This window comes from Manis pentadactyla, chromosome 14 (genome assembly GCF_030020395.1).
Source record: "Manis pentadactyla isolate mManPen7 chromosome 14, mManPen7.hap1, whole genome shotgun sequence".
NCBI lineage: Eukaryota > Metazoa > Chordata > Mammalia > Pholidota > Manidae > Manis > Manis pentadactyla.
Genome location: NC_080032.1, coordinates 9,669,870 through 9,691,766, shown reverse-complemented (window position 1 = coordinate 9,691,766; position 21,897 = coordinate 9,669,870). Strand labels below are relative to the sequence as shown.

The 21,897-nt window shown below is 53.8% G+C and overlaps 1 protein-coding gene across 3 annotated transcripts in view; it reads right to left on the bottom strand.

Moving 5' to 3' along the window:
* Window positions 1–11,091: 11,091 nt before the first annotated feature.
* MN1 (MN1 proto-oncogene, transcriptional regulator) overlaps window positions 11,092–21,897 on the bottom strand; it is a 47,923-nt gene continuing 37,117 nt past the window's right edge. For all 3 annotated transcript variants that reach the window (XM_036908933.2, XM_036908932.2, XM_057491350.1), the window contains exon 3: window positions 11,092–14,107. In XM_036908933.2, the coding sequence (XP_036764828.2) occupies window positions 13,926–14,107 (182 nt within the window). In that variant the 3' untranslated portion in view covers window positions 11,092–13,925. The remainder of the gene's footprint in view (window positions 14,108–21,897) is intronic.

Below are 21,897 nucleotides of genomic sequence, written 5' to 3'. Positions count from 1 at the left end.
GATAAAAATGGAGCCAGTCCCACGAGACAGTGGTTCATAATAATGCGATAAAGAATACAATAATAAATGTTAGTGGATAGAGTTATTTATGCTGTTACCACCACTATGGCCACCATCATCGGCCAGCACCACCACCACCAACATTATTAAATCATCACCAGCAGCAGCAGCATTATTATCCCCATATCGTCACCATCAGCGTCAGCATCCCCATCACCATTCAGTGAAGCCCAGGTGTTAAGCTAGCACTGACGTCCTCATCCCGAACACCGCTGGCCTCCTCAGGTTCACTACCATTTTTAACCCAGAGTCCCAGTAGAATCTCTTAACTATCGACCTGCCTCGAGGGTCACTCCCACCAAACCCCCTGCTCCTGCTCAATGTCCTTCCATGACTCCCATCGCCCATGGAATAAGCCCCACGCCCTTTCTTATGGCACCGGGGTTCCCTCCCTCCCAAATACGTCATGCCTCCCGGTGCCTCCAGGACTGTGCACCAACTGCTCCTCCACCCGGAATGTTCCTCCCTGTTCCCTGTCAAGCTCCAAAAGACCCTCTTGGGCTCAGCTCAAATGGCTCCTTCCTGACAAAACTGCCCCTCAGTTCAGCAGGACAGCATTGTCCGCAGAGGGAGGGCTCTGTGCTTGTTGGTCAAGAAAGGGAAATGAGCAAGATCTGGAGAGAGGTGTTAAAGGCGCCTTAGCACCAGGGGGAGTCTCTCCCTGAGGTCGTGAGAGGGGTGGGAAGGAAGCAGCTGGCTCACTAGGGGGGATTGTGCCCCACCCTGCAAGACACACTGGCAGGAATGACGTGCCAGGCAGGGTGCTTCGTGCAGGAGTGTGTCTCCCCACCAGCTTCTGAGCAGAGCCAGCCCTGCACTTTCAAGGGGCCTGCCTTTTCCTGGCTGAAGTTGCATCCTTCATCCTTCTCTGAAGCAGACATTCCTAGTTCAGATCCTGACTCCACCCTTTCCGGTCTGTTTCAGGACTTGGTTTCCTCAACCATACAATGGTTGGTTGTACTGAAGGACCTCAGGGAACCCTTCCTGTCCCAAGCAAGGACACACAGGCTGTGGACCTGGCAGACCCACCCACCCGCCCTTCACATGAGACTGGGAGCAACTCTGCAGCTTTGCGGGAAGCTTCTCCCCTGGCTCTGCTCCCTGGGGGCTCCCTTTGAGCCTCAGCAGGGGAATGCCCTCTCCCCTCTCCCCTGCACAGGGCTCTTGTGCAGCCTGAATGATGCTCCCTGAGCCCAAAGACTGGCTCAGAGGACTCCTCGGCCAACACGAACTGTACAGGACTCGTGGCCCTGCTGACCTGCTTCAAGGGTCCAGTTGCCTGGGGCAGAAGAAGTGGCTGGAGAGGGAACGCAGCCAGGCTAGGAGCCTGGAGGGGCCACACCAAGGCCCACCAGCAGCCCTGACACTCCTTTAAAGCTATAGCCTGCGTGACAGAGCATTTGGTTGGAAGCTTTAAAAAAAAAAAACAGATCTCAGAGACAACGCAAGTGACACCAGGAAATGAGCTGCAAATGGTGCCTGACTCCCAGAAGGGTGCCCCCTCAGCCCAGCTGCCCCACTCTGCCCCTTAGGAAGGTGTCCCAGGGGAGCCAGCCAAGTAGGAGGGCCCAGCCACCTTCCAGAGCAGAGGAAAGGAGGGAGGGGGCAGAGTTGCCTGTTACCTGCCAGCTGACCCATGACGGCCTCAGGCCACCCCAGCTGCTCACCTGCTGGGTGTCAGGCGCTGTTCTGGGGATGCCATGAGGATTTGGTCTGACCCCTCTGGTCCAGGAGAGTGGCAGAGGCTCCAAAACTACAGTGCCTTATAAGACAGCTCTAAGTGAGGTTTGTCTGTCTCACTGGCTCACCTCCTACTGCCCTTCTGCTCACCTTCCACATTAACCACACTAGCCTCCTTGCTGTTCTTTGCAGACATCAAGCTCTTCCTGTCTCAGGGCCTTTGCACATCCCAGTGTCTGTGACTGCAAGATGCTTTCTAAGTTCACCTCTTCCAAAGAACTTCTCTGATCACCCATTACATAGTAATGCAGACCCATTGTTCTTTGTTAGAGAACTTAGTTCACATCCTTCATAATTGTTTACATAATTAGTGACCATGTGTTGGCTTGTGTTTGCTTGTTAAGTGGTGGAACTGGGTTCATTTATTCATCCATGTTTCACCAGGACATAGTGGCCTGCTTGGAACATAAAGGTACTCAAATATTTGTGGGATCGAGAAATGGAATGTTCTTTACTTAGGGATTGAAGAAACAAAGAAAAGGCCAATTGAGCAGGGCTCTGAAGGATGAGTAGGAGTTGGCCAGGTGGGGGAAAAAGAGGTAATGGAGGCAGAAAGAGCAAAGAGATGTAAGCATACAGGCCTGTTTAGTGCGGCCAGTTGGTTCAGGGCCCACGGGTGGGCTTCCGGTGGCCTGGTCTTAAACCCTGTCCCCTATTCACAATGAATCTGGGGGAGTCAATTCAGTTCTCTGAGCTCAGTTTCCTCATCTCTAAGATGACACGGTTGAATGGGGACTTGGCATGAAGATGCACAGGCTTGGCACTCTGCTGTCCTCACAGTCAGCAGATAAACAAAGGAGCTGATATTTTCATGCAAAGACTTGGCTGAGGAAGAGAGGGAGAGAGAAGGAAAGAGAAAGGGGGAGGAGGCAGAGAGGTGGAGAGAGAGAGGGAGAAAGAGAGAAAATCTGACACATCTAGGCCACAAGGCAGGGCTGTCAGGGACTCCTTTGGCTCTGTGCAGAGAGCCAAGTTCCAAGGAGAAGTCTTGGCTGGGGGCCTGGCCCAAGAATTGACGGGTGGAGGATGGGATTTGGAGTCACCTGACCTCTGAGTGTCTCCTCTGGGGCCTCTGGCTCAAACCTCCCTCTTTGCCTCTACCTCCCCCCTGCAGGGTTCTAGGCCCCGGCAGTTTTCCCCTGAAGCCCTTTCTAACTGCTAAGCCTTTGCCTAGGCTGTGTTCTCTTCCTGAAATGCCCTTTCTCTAGCTACTAGAACTCAGCAAACACACAGCCCGTCTCCAACAGCACCTGAGTCAGATGCTGTCACTAAATGTCCCACCCTCTGGCCACTTATCAAGGGATGCTCAGAGTTGTGGCTTCTGGTCTCAGGGTCTGGAAGTTTCTGGACAGTGTATCTGGGCTTGGAAGAGAAGGGCCTGTCCACCAGATTGGGAGTTTCTCAAGGACTGAGACCGGATCAGTCTTCCCTGGCACACAGTAAAATAGCTAGCATTTGTTGAATGAGTAAGTCAGCAAGTGTTGGACTGTAAGAGGCAGGAAAATGACTGGCCACTGTAAGCTCAATCCCGTTTCGGTTCCTTACCTGCATCCCATCCCCATAAAGCAAATTGAACTCCAGTCCCAACATGGGGACACTGAGGCCCAGGGAGGCCCTGGTTTGGGCATACATGACTTCCTTTGGGCCCCTGCCTCTCCCTCTGGGCCTCAGTGCCCCCGGAACAGCGCCAGCTTCATCAGCATGCACTGTGTACAGCCCATAGGACCGGACAGCACAGGACCCCACGCCTGGTTCCATGTTTTGCTGTCACTGTCTTAAAATTCTTAATAGTTTTATATTTGAATTTGTGTTTTGTAAGCCAAGGCCATGGGACAATGGGCACATGTGTGAGCTGATGAGATACGAGCAGTGTGGCGTGTCCACTGCTATTTCTTGCTGCCTGGTTCCCATGTCACCTTCTGGATGGCCCATGAGCACAAACTCATGGCCCCGCTAGGCTTGGAAGTTCAGTGAGATGCAAATAAAAACAAGGTTCTGCTCTAAGATTGAGAAAGTGGGGGTGCTGCTAGCCCCCAGAGACCCCCCTTTCCACCTGAACCTACTTCAAATGCAGAAAGAAGGCCCTCTAAGAAACGTGGACAACCGAGGCACTCCATGGAATCCTTTCTGATTCATGTTTACTGATGCTGAAAATGATGACAGAAGAGAAGGAAGCGGAGTAACCCCTAATCCCCCTTCCTTTCAATCTTGGCTCATTCATCAGTAAGTCGAAGGTAGAGCGTTGGGAAAATGTGCATGTCTCAAGAAGTGAGATAAAAACAGTTGCGTTCCTTTTGGGTAGCATTTCCCCTGCTCTGGTTAAAACGAAATACGTATGCATGCATGAGCTACAAATATGAATCGTGTCGTTTCGGCGATTCCACACACCTGAATTAAATGCTCTTATCCTTGTCCTTAAAAGCTGGCATTGCACAGTTTAAAAGTGGTGAAACTCATGCTACTAACTTAAAAGTTTAATGTTTCTTTTCTTAGAACTACATTAAAAAGCAAATAAAAACAGCATGACAAGTGGAGGGAGAAACTATGGAAGAAATGGAAAGGCTTCAGATTTCAGCGCCTTTTCCTGTGCTTGGAACAAGGGACCTGCATTTGCACTTTGCATGGGGCCCCGCAAATTAGGTGGCTGGCGCGCCTTGAGCTGGCAAGGCGGCCAGCCCAGCTGAGCCTGGGTGCAGGGCCCTCCGCCCCCAGCCCGAGCCGGCCTGGCCCCCCACCTGCCTCCCCACTGTAAGGGGTCAGCAGTCACCGAGGCAGGGCTGGGATTGGAGAGGATCTCTCCACCTGCGCTTTACCACCTGGCAGGGAAGTCAGAATTCCAGGGCCCACACCCAAAGGACCAGGTCAGAGGGTCTGGACGGGGGCCTGCGCCTCGGTGGTCTGTTAACCGCCTCCGTGCTCCCTGCCCGAAGTGGTGCGGCTGCTCCCCACTGGGGACAAACTCGGTTCCAAACCCAGAGAGAAAAGTCACTTGGTTTCAGGACATGAGCTGCTCCAGGTGCCTTCCACGTGAGCAGCGGGGAAATTCAGTCCTCCGGACACCCTCCGAAGGGCTTCTTGAGTCCATTTTATGGTGGAGGAAACTGAGGCAGCAGCAACCTAGCTCACCCAAGGTCACAGGGCCAGCAGGAGTTCTGACAGAATTCAAGTTCAGGCCCACCCAGCCCCCAGCATCCCACACAGCCCTCCTCCAGCCCCCGGCGGCACCAGGCGCTGGGCTGCCATGACTCGGACGCCGCCCTGCCCACTCTGGGTGCCACCTGGGAGTCACTTCATGCCCAGGACTGTCTCCTCACCTTCAAGGCAGTCGTGACTACGGTGTCCACTTCACCATCCCACCCCACATCCACCGTTAGTGTGGTATAGGGATGGGTCTCTGAGGAAGCCTAGTGCTGCAGGGGGAAAACACTGACGCCCTCATCCTTAAACAAGGTTTGATGTCTCCACAAACCCCGGGTTCATGTAGATGCGGGTGTAAACATCACCCCACAGACCCCAGTGTGAGCTCCGTGGCACAGGGGCTTTGCTCTGTTCTCCACCAGGCCCCCCATGCCTGAAGCAGCATCTGGCACATAGCAAGTGCTCAATAAATACTTACTGAATGAGGGAATTATAGTATTAAGGGATCACACTCTGCTATGTGCAAAACTGAAATAAAAAAAGCTCTGAAAACATGAAGTTCTCAAATTTGCTTGCCTGGAGGTCTTTATTTCTCTCACTGAATGAGAGTATTCTGATGGCTTCTAATATTTTATTGCAGCTCTCTGAAGGTCACCGAGCATGTGGTATAGGCCCTACCTTCCCCACCTGTCTAAGTTCTTCCAAATTCTGGATTTGGAAGCACAGCTGGCCCCAAGGGTTCCATGCAAGATGTTGGCTTTGGTATCTATGTCAATAATATTCAACCCCATGCCCGGTAAATACAACAATTATGGGCAACAAGCAGCCACCATGAACTCTCACTGTCCCCCAGTACCCATTTCTCACAGATGGGTAAGTGGAGGCTCCCAGGGGCAAAGTCCTTGGGGTCAGGTGGAGTGTGGATGGCAAAAGCAGTCTTGTCAACTCTTGTCAGTCACTCTGCCCTGTACCCTTCCCCTCCCCCACAGCCTGGCCTTAGCGCCTCAATGAGCCCTTTGTCCTCCCAGGGGCCCAGGACTCCTGACCGGTCCTCCTTGGGGCAACGGCTGGACAAGGGCAAGCTGCTTGGGGCAGCTGGTGGGGGCTCCAGAGGCACCGCCGGGAAGAATGTGCCCCAGCGGTGGGATCCCCGTGGGGTCAGGCTCCAGCCCGCAGGGAGGGGCTGATGCTGGGGACAAAGGCCAAAGCCACAGCTCACAGTGGCAGTGAACTGGGCAGTCCCTGCAGCTCCCAGCCCCCATCCAGGTGCCATCCCACTGGTCAGACCTGCAGGGCTCCAGCTCCAAGCAAGGGGAGGGGTCCAAGAAGGGGGAGTCAGCACCTCCCGCTGGAGGGCAGGAGGGGAGAACCCAGGAACCCTGAGCCCATGGAGGCACAAGAGCCAGGGGCATTTTCCTCCCAGCCTCTCCCCCCACCTCCTTAGCGAACCAGCCACAAGGATAGAAGATTTGGCCAGGCCCTGCCCTGAGCGGGGAACAGAGCATTTATCCAGTGACCGCTGCACGCAGGGCACAGAGCACAGCAGGGTGAGCAAAACAGCCCTGGCCCCCTGAACCTGAAAGGCCCAGATTGGCCTGCGGTCTGCCACCGACAGGCTGTGTGGCCTCAGGTAAGTGGCTGTGGTCTATGAGCTTCACTTGAATCACCCACTGGGGGCTGAAAAGGCCTGGCCCTGTACTGAGCATGGTTGAGTCCCCACAGCCCTGGGAGGGGGAACTGCCACCTCCTGCTCAGGTGGCCTTGGCCAAGTGGCTTCACATCTCTGTGCCTCAGCTTCCTCCTCTGTAAAATGGGACTCACAGTAGAGTCTGTCTCCTATGGCTGTTAATATAACTCGTCAGTGCAAATGAAATGTTTAGATCAGGCCCCTTCATGCAGCAAGCATCCCTACTATTGATTATTAGCACCTCTGTTTTTCAAAGGGAGAACCTGAGGCACGTAATGCCATCAACAGCAGCTGACATGCACCAAATACTTGCTCAGAACAGCCCCTATGCAAAACCCTCTTACTGCACTTAATCTTAACATCTGTGCAGTAGGTGCTAAAACCAGTCCCATTTTGCAGATAGGGAAACAGAGGCCCAGAGACCAGCCACCAGCCAGTGAGCAGGATTTATGCTGATGGGCGATCTGCCACTGAACCAGGCCTTCTCCCTGTCACCTCCCACATCACAGGATGCGGCTAACGCCTCTATCTGGACAACCAAGGAGATGCTGCCAGACCCAGATTCCAGTTCCTCCCGGATCCCCACCCTCCCAGGAAAAACATGGTGGCCTCAGGGCCTTGGTAGGAGGGGTGAGGTTATCCCTGTTTGCTCAAATCCCTGTAAAAGGTACACACAGAAGAAGATGAGCCCCTTTCAGTGCACAGGCTCCGCGCTCTGATCTGCCAGCCGCTCACCTCCTGGGTGACCTTGGCCCATAGATTGCACGTCCCTGGGCCTCACTTTCCTCGTCTATCAACTAGGAAGGATTCTGAGGCCCTCACTTCTGAAGGCTGAGCGCCGAATGTGCGGCATGAGCATCCTGCCAGCACTTGGTGTGCGATAGGTGATCAATAACCTTTGGCTGGACAGGTTCTGGTAATGGGCAAGGGTGTATCCCCCACTTCCATTGCAGCTCCCCATTTCCAACTCTCCCCCTTTCCTAACTTTCTTTCACAGAAACCTGGCCTTGGGAGGCACCTGAGGCGGCTTGCTGCTTTAGCCCACTTTTCAGGTGGGGAGACTAAGGCCCAGAGAGTGGCCCCTCAGCCAGTTAGAGAGGAACTTGGCACCGGCCCCCTCGCCCCTTCTGTTCAAACCCCACCACGTGTCCTGCCCTTCTGGACTGGGGCTCTCTGGTGGCTGCAGAGCAGCAGGCACAGTTTTGGATGGGGAGCCGGGCAGGCCTGAATTCAAACCCCAGGAAACGGGACAGGAAGCCTGAGCTTATCGTTGATGCGTGGGAAGTCCCTGGGCATGTGCTCAGTGAATGGCAGTCAGTGTCAGCAGCAGAAGCTTGCAGTCTCCTCCCGGCCCCAGAAAGCCAGAAGCGGCACTGGGAACCCCAAACCGTTGATAAATAAAGTGGAGCTCCTAGCTCGTCAGGTGTCCCCAGAGCCTGGCACTGTCCCCTCAAGCCTGGCAGGCTCTGCACATGCAGATCGCTGTCATCTCCCTCAGCAAAATAAAGTGAGTGAATGGCTGGCATGCACTGAGCTTTGACGGGAGCCAGAGATGCAGAGCCTGGGAGGCAGGCCAGGCGCAGGTAACAAGGTAGCAGGTGTGGCCCTGAATCAAGACCGAGAAACTCAAGGGATACTATAGGACCCCAGGAGAGAACAGTGAGGCAAAGAGGATGCTGGGAGCTTATTTTGGTTTTTGTCTTTACATGCACCATAGTAAGAGGTTCAGAGGATGGGGACTGGGTTCTGGAAGCCTCTTTCTGTTATGCCTCTCTACAAACCCTGGGCCCAGTGGAATAGTTATCATCGTGGCCACCTCACTGTTCCTCCATTGTGAAGAAGATGCTGCCACCACAGGGCCTTTGCATGTGCCATTCCCACTACCCAGATATCTGCTTGGCTCATTCCCCTACCTTCTCAGGTTCTGCCCCTGACCTTCTTCAGGGAGGCATCTCTGAGAAATTTCTTGTCACCCTCTATTTCCTTCCCAACGGTACTGGTCTTCATAACAGGGCTCACTCATGACCTATTGTATTTCCACAAGTACAGCCATTAGCAGCCCCAGCAGTGTACATCTGCCAGAGTCAGAGTCTGAGCAACCAGCTCTGACCGTGACGGGAGCCCCATTCTCCACCCCATCAAGCACTAACCTCAGCAGCAGCCAAAGGTGAAGTGGCCACCACGCAAGTAAGTGGAATCATCAAGACCCCTTTCATTCTACTGCTATCTGGTGAGGCTCTACTGTGTGCCAGGCCCTGTGCTGCAGTACCAGGCTATATTATAATTGCATGAGGGTCTTTATCCCCAGCCTATCACATGGTATTATAATTACAGAATTTGGATCACTCCCAATCACTTCCAGATCAAGATCAGGTCAACCTGGTCTAGGGGCAAAGGCTTAGCATCTACCACAGCCTCTATCTCCACTATAACCAATTCTGGTGTCCCAGGTGGAGTCCTTAGTGCTAATCCCCTTGTCAGTTAGGAAAATCTATGCTTCACTCTGGTCTCAGGATTTTTTCCTAATCTTTTGAAAAAGAAAGTGGGATGGGGCATCCTTCTTTGCATTTTCCACCAGCTCTCAAAGATCAGAAGGTCCACCTGACTCCTCCATCCACACCCGAGAGACAGCCCCTCAGCCTTCTGTAATTGTGGAGCAAATATGATGAACTCCTACTCATCCTTCAAAACCCCACCTGAACATGACCTGCTACAGGATGCCTTCCCTAATTATTGGGTGAAGGTGGCAGTCAATCTGAGGCATGTGGTGGGACATCTGACTAAGATGGTGTTTCTCTGTCAACATGGAAAGACCGACATGTAAGATGTACCAGCCCACTGCTGGAGCCCTCCCCTGGCCCTCCCCAGGGCCAACGTGCACCCAAATTTGCAGCCCCCAAATCACATGTTCCCACCCCACCCTACCCTCAATGATGTGCCAGTCTGTGGTCCTTCCAGTTGTCAGGCCCTCAGAGACATGAAATCACTCATTCATTCATCCATTTACTTCACATTCACCTGAAGTCTTCCAAAAGCCCACACTCAGTGCCCATCAATCTCTCACGTTTCTTCCCCACCTTGGATCCTGAACATGATCATATACCACTGTCACTTTGTGCAGGAGACCTTTAAAGGTTAAAGAGATTTTTAAGCTCCTTCAAATTAAAGTGAATATAGCAGTCTTGCCCTAGAAACTTTACATTCTGACAAATACATCATTGCATATATAATGAAAACTTAAAAAGCTGAAGGGAAGAAATATAACAAAATTTCTCTCAAATTAGGGTCAATTTATATGCTGGGATGAATACAACGAACTCCTATTCATCCTTCAAAACCCCTCCTGGGCATAACTGGCTGGAGGATGCCTTCTGCAGTTCTCCTACATGGGGTTCATGAATCTCTTAGAGTGACAGTCATCCCTTGTACTGCCATGGGTTTTTGGACATATTCTCCTAACCTTAACTGTCAATTTACTTGTCTTCTTCCCCCCACCCTGCTCTTTGTATATTAAAGCTCTGTAATAACCTCAAGTCTGAGGCTGCAGATTCCAGAGTGAAGCAGCTGCCCAAAGTGTAGCCCATGGGGCCACCAGAGCTTTTACAGGGCCTAGAACAGGGCTGGTGTTCACAGGAACAATCAAGCTAAGTGTTATTTGCTCCATTTTAGAGGCAAGGAATCAGAGGCCGGGTTTAACCGACTTGCCGGTGGCACATGGCCGTAAGCAGAGGAAGCAGCATCTAACCAACACAGGACAGCCTGACTCCAAAATGCTGCCAGTGGTGCCAAGCTCCGTAATGACACCAGGCTAACACTTTATGCATATGCAGCCCTCCTACGGGCTGCATCCACACACATTGCCTCCTACAACAATTCCATGAGTTAGAACCATTTCAGAGATGACGAAGAGGAGCTGAGAAGCTACATAACTTGCAGGAGGTGACAAAGTTTACTGGAAGCTGAAATAAAATGCTGGGCCTCAAAAGAAAACCACAGCTCAGACTCCTGGGTGGGTCTCCCCTCCTGCACCAATCAGATAGCAGAGGTTCTCATTCCCCAGCAGCTCATGTCTCCCAAAGGACGTTGAGCAATGTTTGGAGATGTTCTTGATTGTCACCAGGTAGGAGGAGGGAAAGAGGTTCTGTTGGCATGTAGCCGGCACAGGTCGAGGATGGTGATCAACATCCTACAGTACACAGGATAGTGCCTCCCACAAAGAATGACCCGACCCTCGTGGTTAGAATGCCGAGGCTGAGCAACTCTGAAATGATCCAGGCTTAGAATGGCATCAACACATGCACGCGTGCGCCGCGCGCACACACACACACACACACACACACACACACACACTCCTATAGCATCCACACCTCCATTTCCACCCGCAGCGGGCTTTGGAGAGACCCATGGAAAATGGGGAGAGTACGGGGGGCAAAACAAAGCAAGCCCCACCCACAAATGTACCACAGTCACCATTAACGTCATATTTATTGTTATTTAGCTGCTCAGGAAAACATATACAGGTATATACAGTATGCATGAATACAGAAGACTGCACTTTACATATTTTTTTAAAAAAGAAAGAAAAAAAATAACACTCAATTTCATGAGCTATTGTCACAGTCTTCCAACCAAGCATTTCAGAAATGAATTTCTTTTAAGAGTCAAAAAAGATTACAGGATTGCCTAACACACAGCAGAGTTAAGTTTTCATATTTTACATGTGCAATAACGTTTTCGTTTTCTTTCCCGAAGAGTTGTACCGATTACCAGTGTTGGGAGTCTTGTGGGTCAGGTGTGTTTTTAATTTGCTTTTATTCTTTCCATTAAACCAAATTTAATGAAATAACATCCTTTTGCTTAAGGCTATTTTTAAAGCTGTTCCATTCTGGGGTCGTGGGGAGCAAGAAAGTTTAAAACTTCAGGGTTTCCGAGGCTGCTAGGACCACAAGCTGTCGGCCAAGTGCTGATGGACTCGATGCAGGGAAAGTCAGAGACAGAAGTCAAGAAGTGTGGCTCCCCGGCCTTAAGCAATTAAGGAGAAATCATTCCTGTTTAAAAAATAAAATGATGAAGCTCTCAAACAGCTGTACGTTGCAGAATCAGAGGGGGCATGACATTTTGCTCAGACTGTGGCCGATTCTCCTGCAGCCCAGGGCAGGGAGCAGATTCTCTCCCCTTCTCTCTCCTTTGGTGGCAGAGCACAGGGACTGTCAGCTCACACCTTGCTGACTAATTCACAGCACCTGCTCTGCCTGCCCTCTGCGGGCTGGAGCCGGGCCCAGGTCAGATGGTGCAGGCAAGCAGGACCGTCTAGACTCAGACCCGAGCCACGAGGGCCTGGAGAAACGAAGGGGAGGAGGAGGGAAAGGAAAGAGCAAGACTTTTCTGGACGCTCTCCTCCTTTTGCTGAAAAGGTCTTTGAAATAAACAATGTGGGTGTTGTACAGTGAGCCCAAAGCCTTCAAGTCACTTGCTAAAAAAAAGCCGGGTACACTGGGGACCTGGTTGGGGGCAGGGGGCACAAGGCTCAAAATGGAGCATTTTGTAAGACATGTTCATTAACAAAAACCGAAATAAAAGAGGAGAGTCACCCATCTGGGTGAAGCGGTATCCGTCACTTCTTGTCTGGCCCACCCTGGAATCTGTGTGCCCCCCTCCCTACCCCCAAGAGCCATGCAAGCCCTCTGCAGGCATCAACAGCACCCAGAGGTGCCCACCCTGCCGACACCGGGCCTCCAGTGACCACTGCTCTAGGATGACCAGTAACAGGCCTCAGCTGGGTCCAGGAGCCCTGCTCTCTGCTGCCCTGTTCGCACAGCTGCCCCCTCACCTCTGCTCACAAGAGTAGCTATTCCTTTGTTAGATGAATGGGATGTGGCTCTAGTTTTGCAACAGGGTGAGATAAAATCAAAAGGGCGGGTGGGGGAATTTCAGGGGCTGGAAAAAAAAAGGGCCCAGGAATCAAAGTCATTGGTTGTATTCTCTTTCTCCCTCCTTAGCACCCAGAAGTCTGCAACCCCCTGCAGAGAAACACACCCAGGCTCAGAGAAGGGGGGCTTGGCAGGCTGAGCCTGAGGGCTCCTTCACTGAATGAGCCCCTTGAAAAAGTGCTGGCCAAAGTCTAGACCCTCCAGGAGATGGTGGGGGTTTGCCCAGGTTGGAGGTGGGAAAGTAGATGGGCAGTGGGGGCAGAATGGGAGAGGTGGGGAAGATACACCCAGCCCCACCTCCTTCTTTCCCACGCCTGGCTGGGAACAGCTGTCAGGAAAGGTCAAGGGCTGAGAACGGATCCTCGTCCCCCAACTTGGGCACCCAAAACCCAGCCAGCCTGGCTGCAGCAGGGCGGGATCCTGGAGCCCCCAGGGACTGTGCAAGCTGGAAGGGCACCATCCCCCCATGCAGACCGGGGCGGCTTCGCACAGCGTGAAAATCCAGAGCCTGGGCATTTGTGCAGAGGTCCAGAAAAGGAGAGAAAACACCACTGTCGAACATTCCGGCTCCTTCCCACAGAGCAGGCTGGACACGTCATTGCCCTGCTGCAGAGAGGGGCAGCTTCCAGCAGAAGAGAGAATGGGGCTGGAGGCTGAGTGTGTGTTTGCAGGAACGAAAATGCATTATCTCTATTTTCTTAGGGAACAGACAAAACAAAATCCCAGGGAAATACCTAAGGGGGGCATTAATTGTTTGGCTCCTGCCTGACTGATGACAGTTGGGTGTCAATATATAACATTGTGATGACAATTCGACTTTCACCCGGCAATATTCCAGAACTACTATTCTCCAAGATTTCCATTTTAATAAGCAGTGAACAAAGCAAAAAGCAAAAAAAAAAAAAAAAAAAAGTAGAGGGGGGAGGAACAAGAATAAAAGAGAATAAGGAAAGCAACTTTTGTCTTATTATGAAATAACAATACTTGGACATACAGCAGCATGAAAATAAAACAAGGAAAGAGGTCATCTAAAAAAATGTATGCCAAGATTACAGAAATTGGGAATTTCTAGCAGGAAAAAGGCTTAAGCAAAAGTTTGCTAACTGCAGAAGAGTTAACACTGGTAACATACTGTGGCAGACGAGTTTCTTTTTTAAAAATTTTTTTGAGGTTTTTTTTTTTTCCCTTTAAATTAACCCTTTCCGGTCCATATGCCACTAAGCAGGTAGCAACCTAGAAAAAAAAAATCATCCACTCAGCAATAGTGGCCCTTTCGAATTAACAGGGTGGCGTGGGAGCAGGTTGAGAGGGGAGGGGAGAGACGGGCAGAGGGAAGGGCCTGGTGGGGGGAGGGTGTATTTCTTGTCAATTCAAGTCAGGGCAGCCACAAATGTCCCGAATCTGTTGGAAATGTCGGAGTGCAGGGACCGCCAGGTGGGCACGGAGGCTCGGGCCTTGGCATCGCCCACGTCGTCTGTGCAGTGGACAGACAGGCACTGCAAGTGGCTGCCAGGCTGGGTGGCCGAGGCCTTGTTCACTGGGAGGTCATGGGCTGCAAGGAAAGAAGGAAGAGAGGTTGTTAATGGCATGCTCAGTTCTGCAGGAGGGCCTACTGGGGGGCAGAGAGGGAGTGCCCACGACTTCTTTTCATGCCCAAAGGCGGTCTGATGAGATCTAAGGGTGTTTCATTCGAATCCCCGTGCTGTTGCCTCTGACTTGGCTGTGAGACCTCAGCCAAGGGAAGGCTCCCTGCTGGGTCTCAGTTTTGTTTCCTATTGGGAAATAGAGCTGGGCAGGAAAAACTCTAGGTTTGCCCATCTCTGGAAGACTAGAGGTCCCAAAAGGTCAACTGGACCTGAAGCAAGCTGGGCAGACTTCCTGGAGGAGGGGCATCTCAACTGGGCATTGAAGGATGTGTAGGCATTTGCCAGAAGCAGTAATAAGGTGGAGGGGAGAAATGTCCAGATCCAGAATGCAGCCCATTCTCTTGCCATCCTCCAGACAGACATTTACCAAGGGCCTACTAGGAACTTAGTAGGCAACTTCCTTAAACAGTGCCAAACTGCTCAGAATAGTAAGGGCTGAGAGTCTGGACTCGCAACAAGACCAGTGCCCTTCGCCCATCCCCAGCTGCTGCATGAAGAGGGACGGGGGTGAGGGAGTGCATTCCTCCCCTCTACCCTCGAGAAAAACCCCCTCAACTTCCTCGAGCTCAGTCACACAGCACCAGAAACACCACAGATCACAGTGACATCTGAGACACACTTGAGGGGAAAGGGAGCTTCACAATCAAACCTGAGTATGAATTAGGCTTGAAGGGAGCGAGACCTGGGAGGTCTAAGACGGGGGAGGAATTCAGCAGGCATTCTGGGGGGCTTTTAATTTACTGCTGCCGAGTGATCAATGGGTCTGTTCTGAGACCTGTGACGTGTCAATGAGTATTCTAATTATTCCCCACTCTCACAGACTGACTCTCAGACAGGAGCGGTGAACTGCCCAAGGTCACACAGCCAGGAAGGGGCCGCCTTGGGTTTGAAGATGGGCTGACAGTGAGTTTCTGACTCAGTCAAAGTGAGAAAAGCTGAAATTGGGGGTGGGGGCCCAGCTTTGACCGAAGGAGCACACCCAGATACTGAACTCCATGACCGGCCCGCCCTCCTCAGCAAGCTGTGCAGGCCCAGCCAGCGCCCCCGGCCAGCCGGGAGCTGCCCCGCCCAGCCCGTCCTCTGGGATTAAGGGGGAGGCCTCCCCCAGGGCCTGAGACACAGCCTGCAGAGGAGGTCCTCCCAGAGGGATGGGCCCAGGCAGCTGAGGCCAGGCTGGGAGCAACTGGGTTTGGGGCCCCCACCCTGGAGCCCTGGAGACACCCAGCTTTAGGACCTGCATGCTGGAAAAAGCTGGGGCTGGGGTGGAAGTTTTTTCTCTCATTTGCTCCTAAACTCATTCATTCAGTTAATAAGCCTTCACTGAGCCCCTGCTATGTGCCAGGAGTGGTGCTAGCACTGCGGACCCACCAGGAAACACGGCAGACACCGTCCTCATTGTCCCCCTGCAGCTGACAGCAAGGCCATGAGACCATCATAACACAGTCATTTTGGAGTCACAGACTGGGGCTTGAATCCCAGCCCACCACTGTGTGGCCAGGGGTCTGCCACTTGCTCTCTCTGAGCCTCAGTTCCTCATTGGTGAAGTGGGGCTGTGGTCCTCTCCCTCAGGGCCTCGTAAAGGCCTGGTATACAGAGATCCCCAGGCAGGGCTGCTGAGACTGTCATTAGTATCTTCAGAGGTCAGGAGGGAAAGCGTCCTTGCAGCCATCTAGCAGCCCCCAAGCCTTGTTCCTCTTCTTGGGACCAGCCAGATCGGCACATTCCTGCCCATGAAATTCCAGTCTGCACAGAAGAGGAATCTGCGGTTCTCTGAGCTCGGCTGCTAATGCCACATGCAGGGCTTCCTGGGGAGAAGGTACCCCAGGAAGCTAGAGGCACCAGGTTCAGGATCTCCTAGCAAACAATGAGCCCTGTTCTAGCAGTGCTGGTGCCCAGTCCCACACTTCCGCCCCTGCGCCCAAGACCGCCTGCTCCCAAAGGACACCCTCCTGCTTAATCCCCCCAAAAGGAATTTTGTTTCAAGCATTGCAAGATCTGGGTTCGGGTAGCATCTGCCAGAGAGAGAGAGTCAGGTTCTGAAGGGGATTCCTTGACTTCACACATATTATCTCAAGGAGCCGACACAGGAATGCTTGCGCCCATTTCACAGAGAAGAAACTAAGGTCCCTTGCCCAAGTTTGCACAGGTAAAGAAGATCAAGCCCCAGGGTTTGCTCAGAGGCTGCAACTCTGGGAAGGTGAAGGGGAGGGCATTTCCTGAGCTTTGTGCTGGGCCAGAAGAGGCTTGGTGACTCTTCTGGGCGCTGGGGTTGCTAAGTGATGCTTCCAGACTGACCCAAATGGCCAAATTTCCTAAAGATACTTTATTCCCATGTTACAGACAAGTCATAAGCCTGTGGTATGCCAGAGACAGCTGCTCTTTTTACCTGGGGTGGATTTAATGAGGGCGTGCCAGGCACACTGCTGAGCACTTCCATGTATTACCTAACTCCATCACCCGGCAAGCCAGCACCCGGCTGACCCTTCTCCCCACTTTAAAGGGGGCACCTGGGGCTCAGAGAGGGTGAGGGGCTTGTGGGATGTCACAGAGCAGGCGCACAGGATTCCCCAGCCTCTGCCCAGGATGAGCAACAGAGTCTGGTATCCATGGGGAATATTTTTAAGAGAGAATATTATTCTTCAGTTCTTGACAACCCAAGCATGACCAAACTCATCCTCCCGCCAGATTCACTCCAGCTGGGGAGGCCCAGCACGCCCGAGGACCGCAGCTCCCCCAGGCTGCTCAGTGGCTGCTGATAAATCAGTCCCACGGAAGCGGCCTCAAGTCGGGGCCTGCCTCACCCAGGAGAGGCCCTCAGTCCCTGCTCCTTGGGGCAGCAGGCATGCCAGTCCCCCAGCCCAGAGATAAAACCAGCCCCTTGATGAGCTCCCAGGGCTGGGGGAAAATCCTGGGGTTACTCAGTGCCCAGCACTGGCAGACAATGCAGAACCCAATGGGGGTTGTCATGTTTCCCATTTGTTAGCTGACGGCCTCCCCCACCGGACGCCCCCACCAGACTGGCTGCATGCGGAGGGGCAGCTCTGGTGTGCTCGGGGCAGCATCCCCTGCACGCAGCAGACACAGGCCTGCGTGCTGACCATGAAGTGCTCCTCATCCCTATTTGACAGATGGGGAAACTGAGGCCGCAAGGTCACCAGCTTTGAGACTGGCCTTCTCCTTTTAGCTCTAGGATTCCAGGAGGTCAGGCTGAGGTGCAATCTGGCACCTCCCATACCTGGGCAGCTGATCCCCATCTGAAGGGCCTCACTTTCCCCACCTGCGACTTGGGGAAGGGGATTCCTGGCAGGCCCAGCTCAGAGTGGTTTGGGGAGCCCATGTAAGAGAAAGAGCTGATGTCGTCGTGTATATGGCGAGTCAGGAGTGTCTTCAACTCAGACGTATAACCCCAGGTGTGCCTTAGCCCGGGCTCACAGCCCAGGGGCCACGGTGAGGTGCTCCTGGTTCACACGGATGGGGTGCCTGCCCAGCAAGGAAGGACCTCAGGCAGTTTTTAAGGTCATCCCCCCTATTGGCCAGAAGGGGCCACCTCAGTCCCCAGGCAGGGGCCAGGGCTGGAGCTGGGATGTCCTGCTCTCCTCCCCCCAGCACGCCACCCCCCCTCAACACACACCCTTTCTTCTTATGCACAAGTCCTGGCTGATCTGTCCAGCCCCTTGCCAACACCCCCTCCCTGAACATCACTGCACTTAACTCGGTTATCCACCTACTTTGCGTCAATGCTGTCGAAGTACCAGCCACCTCCTGCGCACCCCGCTGCAAACATGAGACCCAAATCCGATTTTGTCACCTTCGCTTCTCAGTCCGCCACAGAGACAGTAAATTCCATGAAGGGAAGAAGAGAACCCGGAGCTGGTGCCAGAAAAGTGCGCAAATAAAGAATGTAATTCCGTTTCTCTTACAGGGTTCAACAACGATAGCAGCCTACCATTTGCAGTGCACGGGACTTATACGCACATCACTTCAGCTCTCAGAACCTAAGTCCTAGAAAATGAGGAAAATAATAGGACTGGCCGCCATGAAGGAAGTTATGAGGATTAAGTGAAATGATCCACGTAAAGGGCTTAGCATTCTGCCGCGCACACAGTGCTTCCCCCAACGCCAAGGACAGCCCTGTGCTGCTGCCCGGCCTGTCCGCCTGAGCGGGACCCCACAGGGCCGGCCCAGCTGGCTGGCTGGAGTGCTCACAGGGTTGGCTTGGTGTCCCTTTTGCTGGCCATGCCTGGGGTGAAGGGAGAAGGGAAAAAGCAAGCATTTGTTTACCTGGAACAGCTCATCATTAATTTCACTTCCTAAGAGGCCACCTGCAGAGGGGGCTGAGTTATCTTTTTCCTTTTCTCAAGTCAGCAGAAAAGGCCCGGTCACCACCTAGTTCTGCACTGAATCCCCCCAGGACTGGGTCCCAATGGGGGTGAGCCATGTCCTCAGGCATTGTGAACTCGTTGGGGGCAGCCGCCGCCCCCCCATCCCCCAGCAGCTGAAGCCCTGCCTGGGGGGTCTCTCGGACACTGCTCTGTCCTCCAACCCCTGGAAAGGGGACTTCTACCTGGCCACCTCCTGACCCCACACCCACCAGAGGGAAGGCCACAGGGCTGGGGGAGGAGGTGGGGGGATCCGGGGGTGGGGGGGCTCCAACTAGCACCCAGATCGAGGGCTCCCTGGGTGCTAATCCAGGGTGTGGCCAGGCAAGGTGTCACCCTGGGCTGTAAGAAGACAGGAGGAAGGGAACCCAGCCCATCAGGCCGCTAGGAGGGTAAGTGCGGTCCCACAGTGAAGACGTCAGCTCATGATAGCCCTCAGACAAGGTGAGCTGCTCTTAGGATCATTACACTAACCATCCTTTGACAACCCAGGGCATCAGGGGTAGCCAGGCTAGTGCTGCCATGTGCCACTCTGTGCCATGGGGCAGTTTCTTCACCTCGTGGCTGCCGGGGGCCTGCCCTGCCCCCTGCCCACCCAAGCTGGGGGGCCCTGGGGTATGATCCCAGGCAAAGCAGGTGAATTAGAATTCTGTGTGTATTTTTAACTCAGAGCTTATGTAAGGAGCGGTGTGGGCCCCAGAACACAATAGCGAATGACTCTCACCCAACTCATCCTCACCCGATTCCGACAAAGGGAAATGTATTTTGGGTTTTCCTTTATTTGGACCTAGCAGGCGGGGAGATGCTGGTGTCTGTGTCAGCTGCCACTCAGCTAGGGGGCTGGGCCACTAGGCCTGGGAGCCACAGGGCTGGGCCACCTCCCCTTGGCATCCAGGAGTCCCTTAGACCCCCACACATATCCATGTACCCCAGATTCTCCTGCCACCTGTACCCCATTGCCAGGAAAGGCTGGGCCATCACACCCAGGCTACATCTGGGCATCCAACATCATTCTTCACCCTTCCTCCCACCCCAGAGTCCAGGCATGAGGGAAGGAAGATACTGTCTCCAAAATCTGCCCACTTCTCTCCAGCCCCATGGCCCCCATCTTGGCCCAGGCGCCCCCATCTCCTGCCTACAGAGGCCACCTGGCTGCCCTCTCTGTTTCCACATGGGCCCCCAAACCCATCTTCTCCATCGAGCCAGGTATGTTTCCTGAAGCACCAGTCAGAGCAGGCCCTCCTGCTTAAGCCTTCCATGGCACCCCAGGGGCCCCAAGATAGAGACCCAGCTTGGCACGCCCTGGGCTGCTTCCTCAACGGGCCACCAGCCTCACCTGTCAGGGCCCCAGCTACATAAACCCTCAGCGGAGCCTGGATCCTTCCCAGCTGCGCACGTCTGCTCCTGCTGCTCTTCCTGCCTAGCACACCCCCTCTGCACCCCTGCTGACCCCTACCATCTACCTGGCTGACAGCCACGTGGTGATGTCTCTCTACGGTATGTGACCCCCACTGCCTGCGCACAGACGGTGCCTCTGACCCCATAATGGTAATGATGCCAGTGGGCTGGCTCCTGGGAGACAAGGACGTGTCTCACCCTCACAGAGGGAGAGTCTTCAGTCCAGGGTCCCTGGGCCACAGGCCGCCATGCTCGGAACACGTCCTGGGGAGGATTTGGAGTCCGAGGCGCATGGTGTGCCCACCCTTGGCCCCTGGCACTTTCCCCAGCAGGCTGATCTTGGGCAAGTCACTTTCCCGCACTGGGTCTCAGCTTCCTTCTCCGTGAAGTGGGGTCAGGCTAGCACCCAGCTCTTTGCCGAGTTATCTCGGGCTCTGTTGTGCCTGGCATATGGCAGGTGCTCAGGGAATGCCCAGCAGCTATCAGAGCAGATGGAAGTCACAGGAGTAGAAGCCTTGCCCGGTGGTAAGCAAAGGCACAAGGCTTTTTATCGCAGCGCCAAGGCCTGTCTCTATGGACCCACCGCTGGGGACACGTGGAATTGGCCCCACACCCCATCTGGAATCCTTTCGCAGGGTCCCACATCCCAAAGAGGATTCTGCCTCAGATGCCTGTCCACGGTCCTGGGCCATGTCCCCTCCTCCAGGGAGGCAGACGGGGTTCAGGGGCCTCACCAACTCTGGGCTCAGGGCTGGGCACAGCAAAACTAAGCCAGATGTTGGGAGGCACAAAGAGGGCCTATTTACCCTCCAACCGTGCAGGAAAACAGCAAGCCTGACCTCCCGCGCCATGCTTCCCCCACACTCAGCAGCTGCTGGGGAGCCCCAGCTCTGGGTGCTCAGAAGCCAGGATTCAAACCTGCCTGTCTGAACCTCAGTGCTGCCCACCACCAGCTCTATGACCATGAGCAAGCTCAACCTGCTGACCCTCAGTTTCCCAGGCTGTAGAATCCGGAGGACCATCTGTAGAAGTCCCTCCTGTGAAGATGAGAGAAGCCTGGCCTGGAGACCCTGAAGGCAGACACCCCACGTGGCTCCCAGCTGTCACTCTGGTTCCTGGCACATTGTAGGCACCTGATAAGGTATGCTCAATATTTTAAGGAATGACTCACATTCTCATTCCAGCTCTCTGCCTGCTTCCTGTGTGGCCTTGGGCAAGTCACTCTCCCTCTCTGGGTATATTTGGGCCTCTCCAAAATGAATCGTGGTGGGTGAATGTACAACCTCCCTGACTCTCTTTATCCCTTTGCGGCAATCATATTTTATATCCCATGCTGCAGGCGGTTGGGGCAGGAGCTCTCCCACAGCAGGGAGGCCTTAACCTAGGAGCCAGCACCCAACCGCGGGCCATCAGGGACAGGGAGGGGGCCAGTGGCCGGCAGCCTGAGTGACACTCCATCAGGGCATCTCACAGTGGCCCAGCCCTCTGCCTGCATTGCCCACCCCTTCTTTGTCTTCCCATAAACAACACTAAAGCTTTTAGCAATAGTGTCACTGTGACCACTGAGAAACGTAAAAAGGGAGCTGACCCTCTCTCTACACCTGTCTGCTCCAGGGAGGTGAGGGGGGGCGCTGACCTCACCCCATCACATGAGGTCACCCGACACCCAGCTACTGAGGGCCAGACACTTGAGCCCGTTTTACGGGAGTGGAAACTGAGGGTCAAGGAGGGGCCGTCACTGGCCTTCGGCCACATAGCTGGCCAGTGGTAGAACTGGGGTCACTCCTCGTTCTGTCTGATGCCAACATGTGGGGTTCCATCAGAGCCACATGAGAAAGCAGAATGTCTAAGCCGAAGGGGCAGGTACCGCCTCTCCCCCGAGGCCATCTCTCTCCTACTTCTCCCTCTGTTCTCTCTCT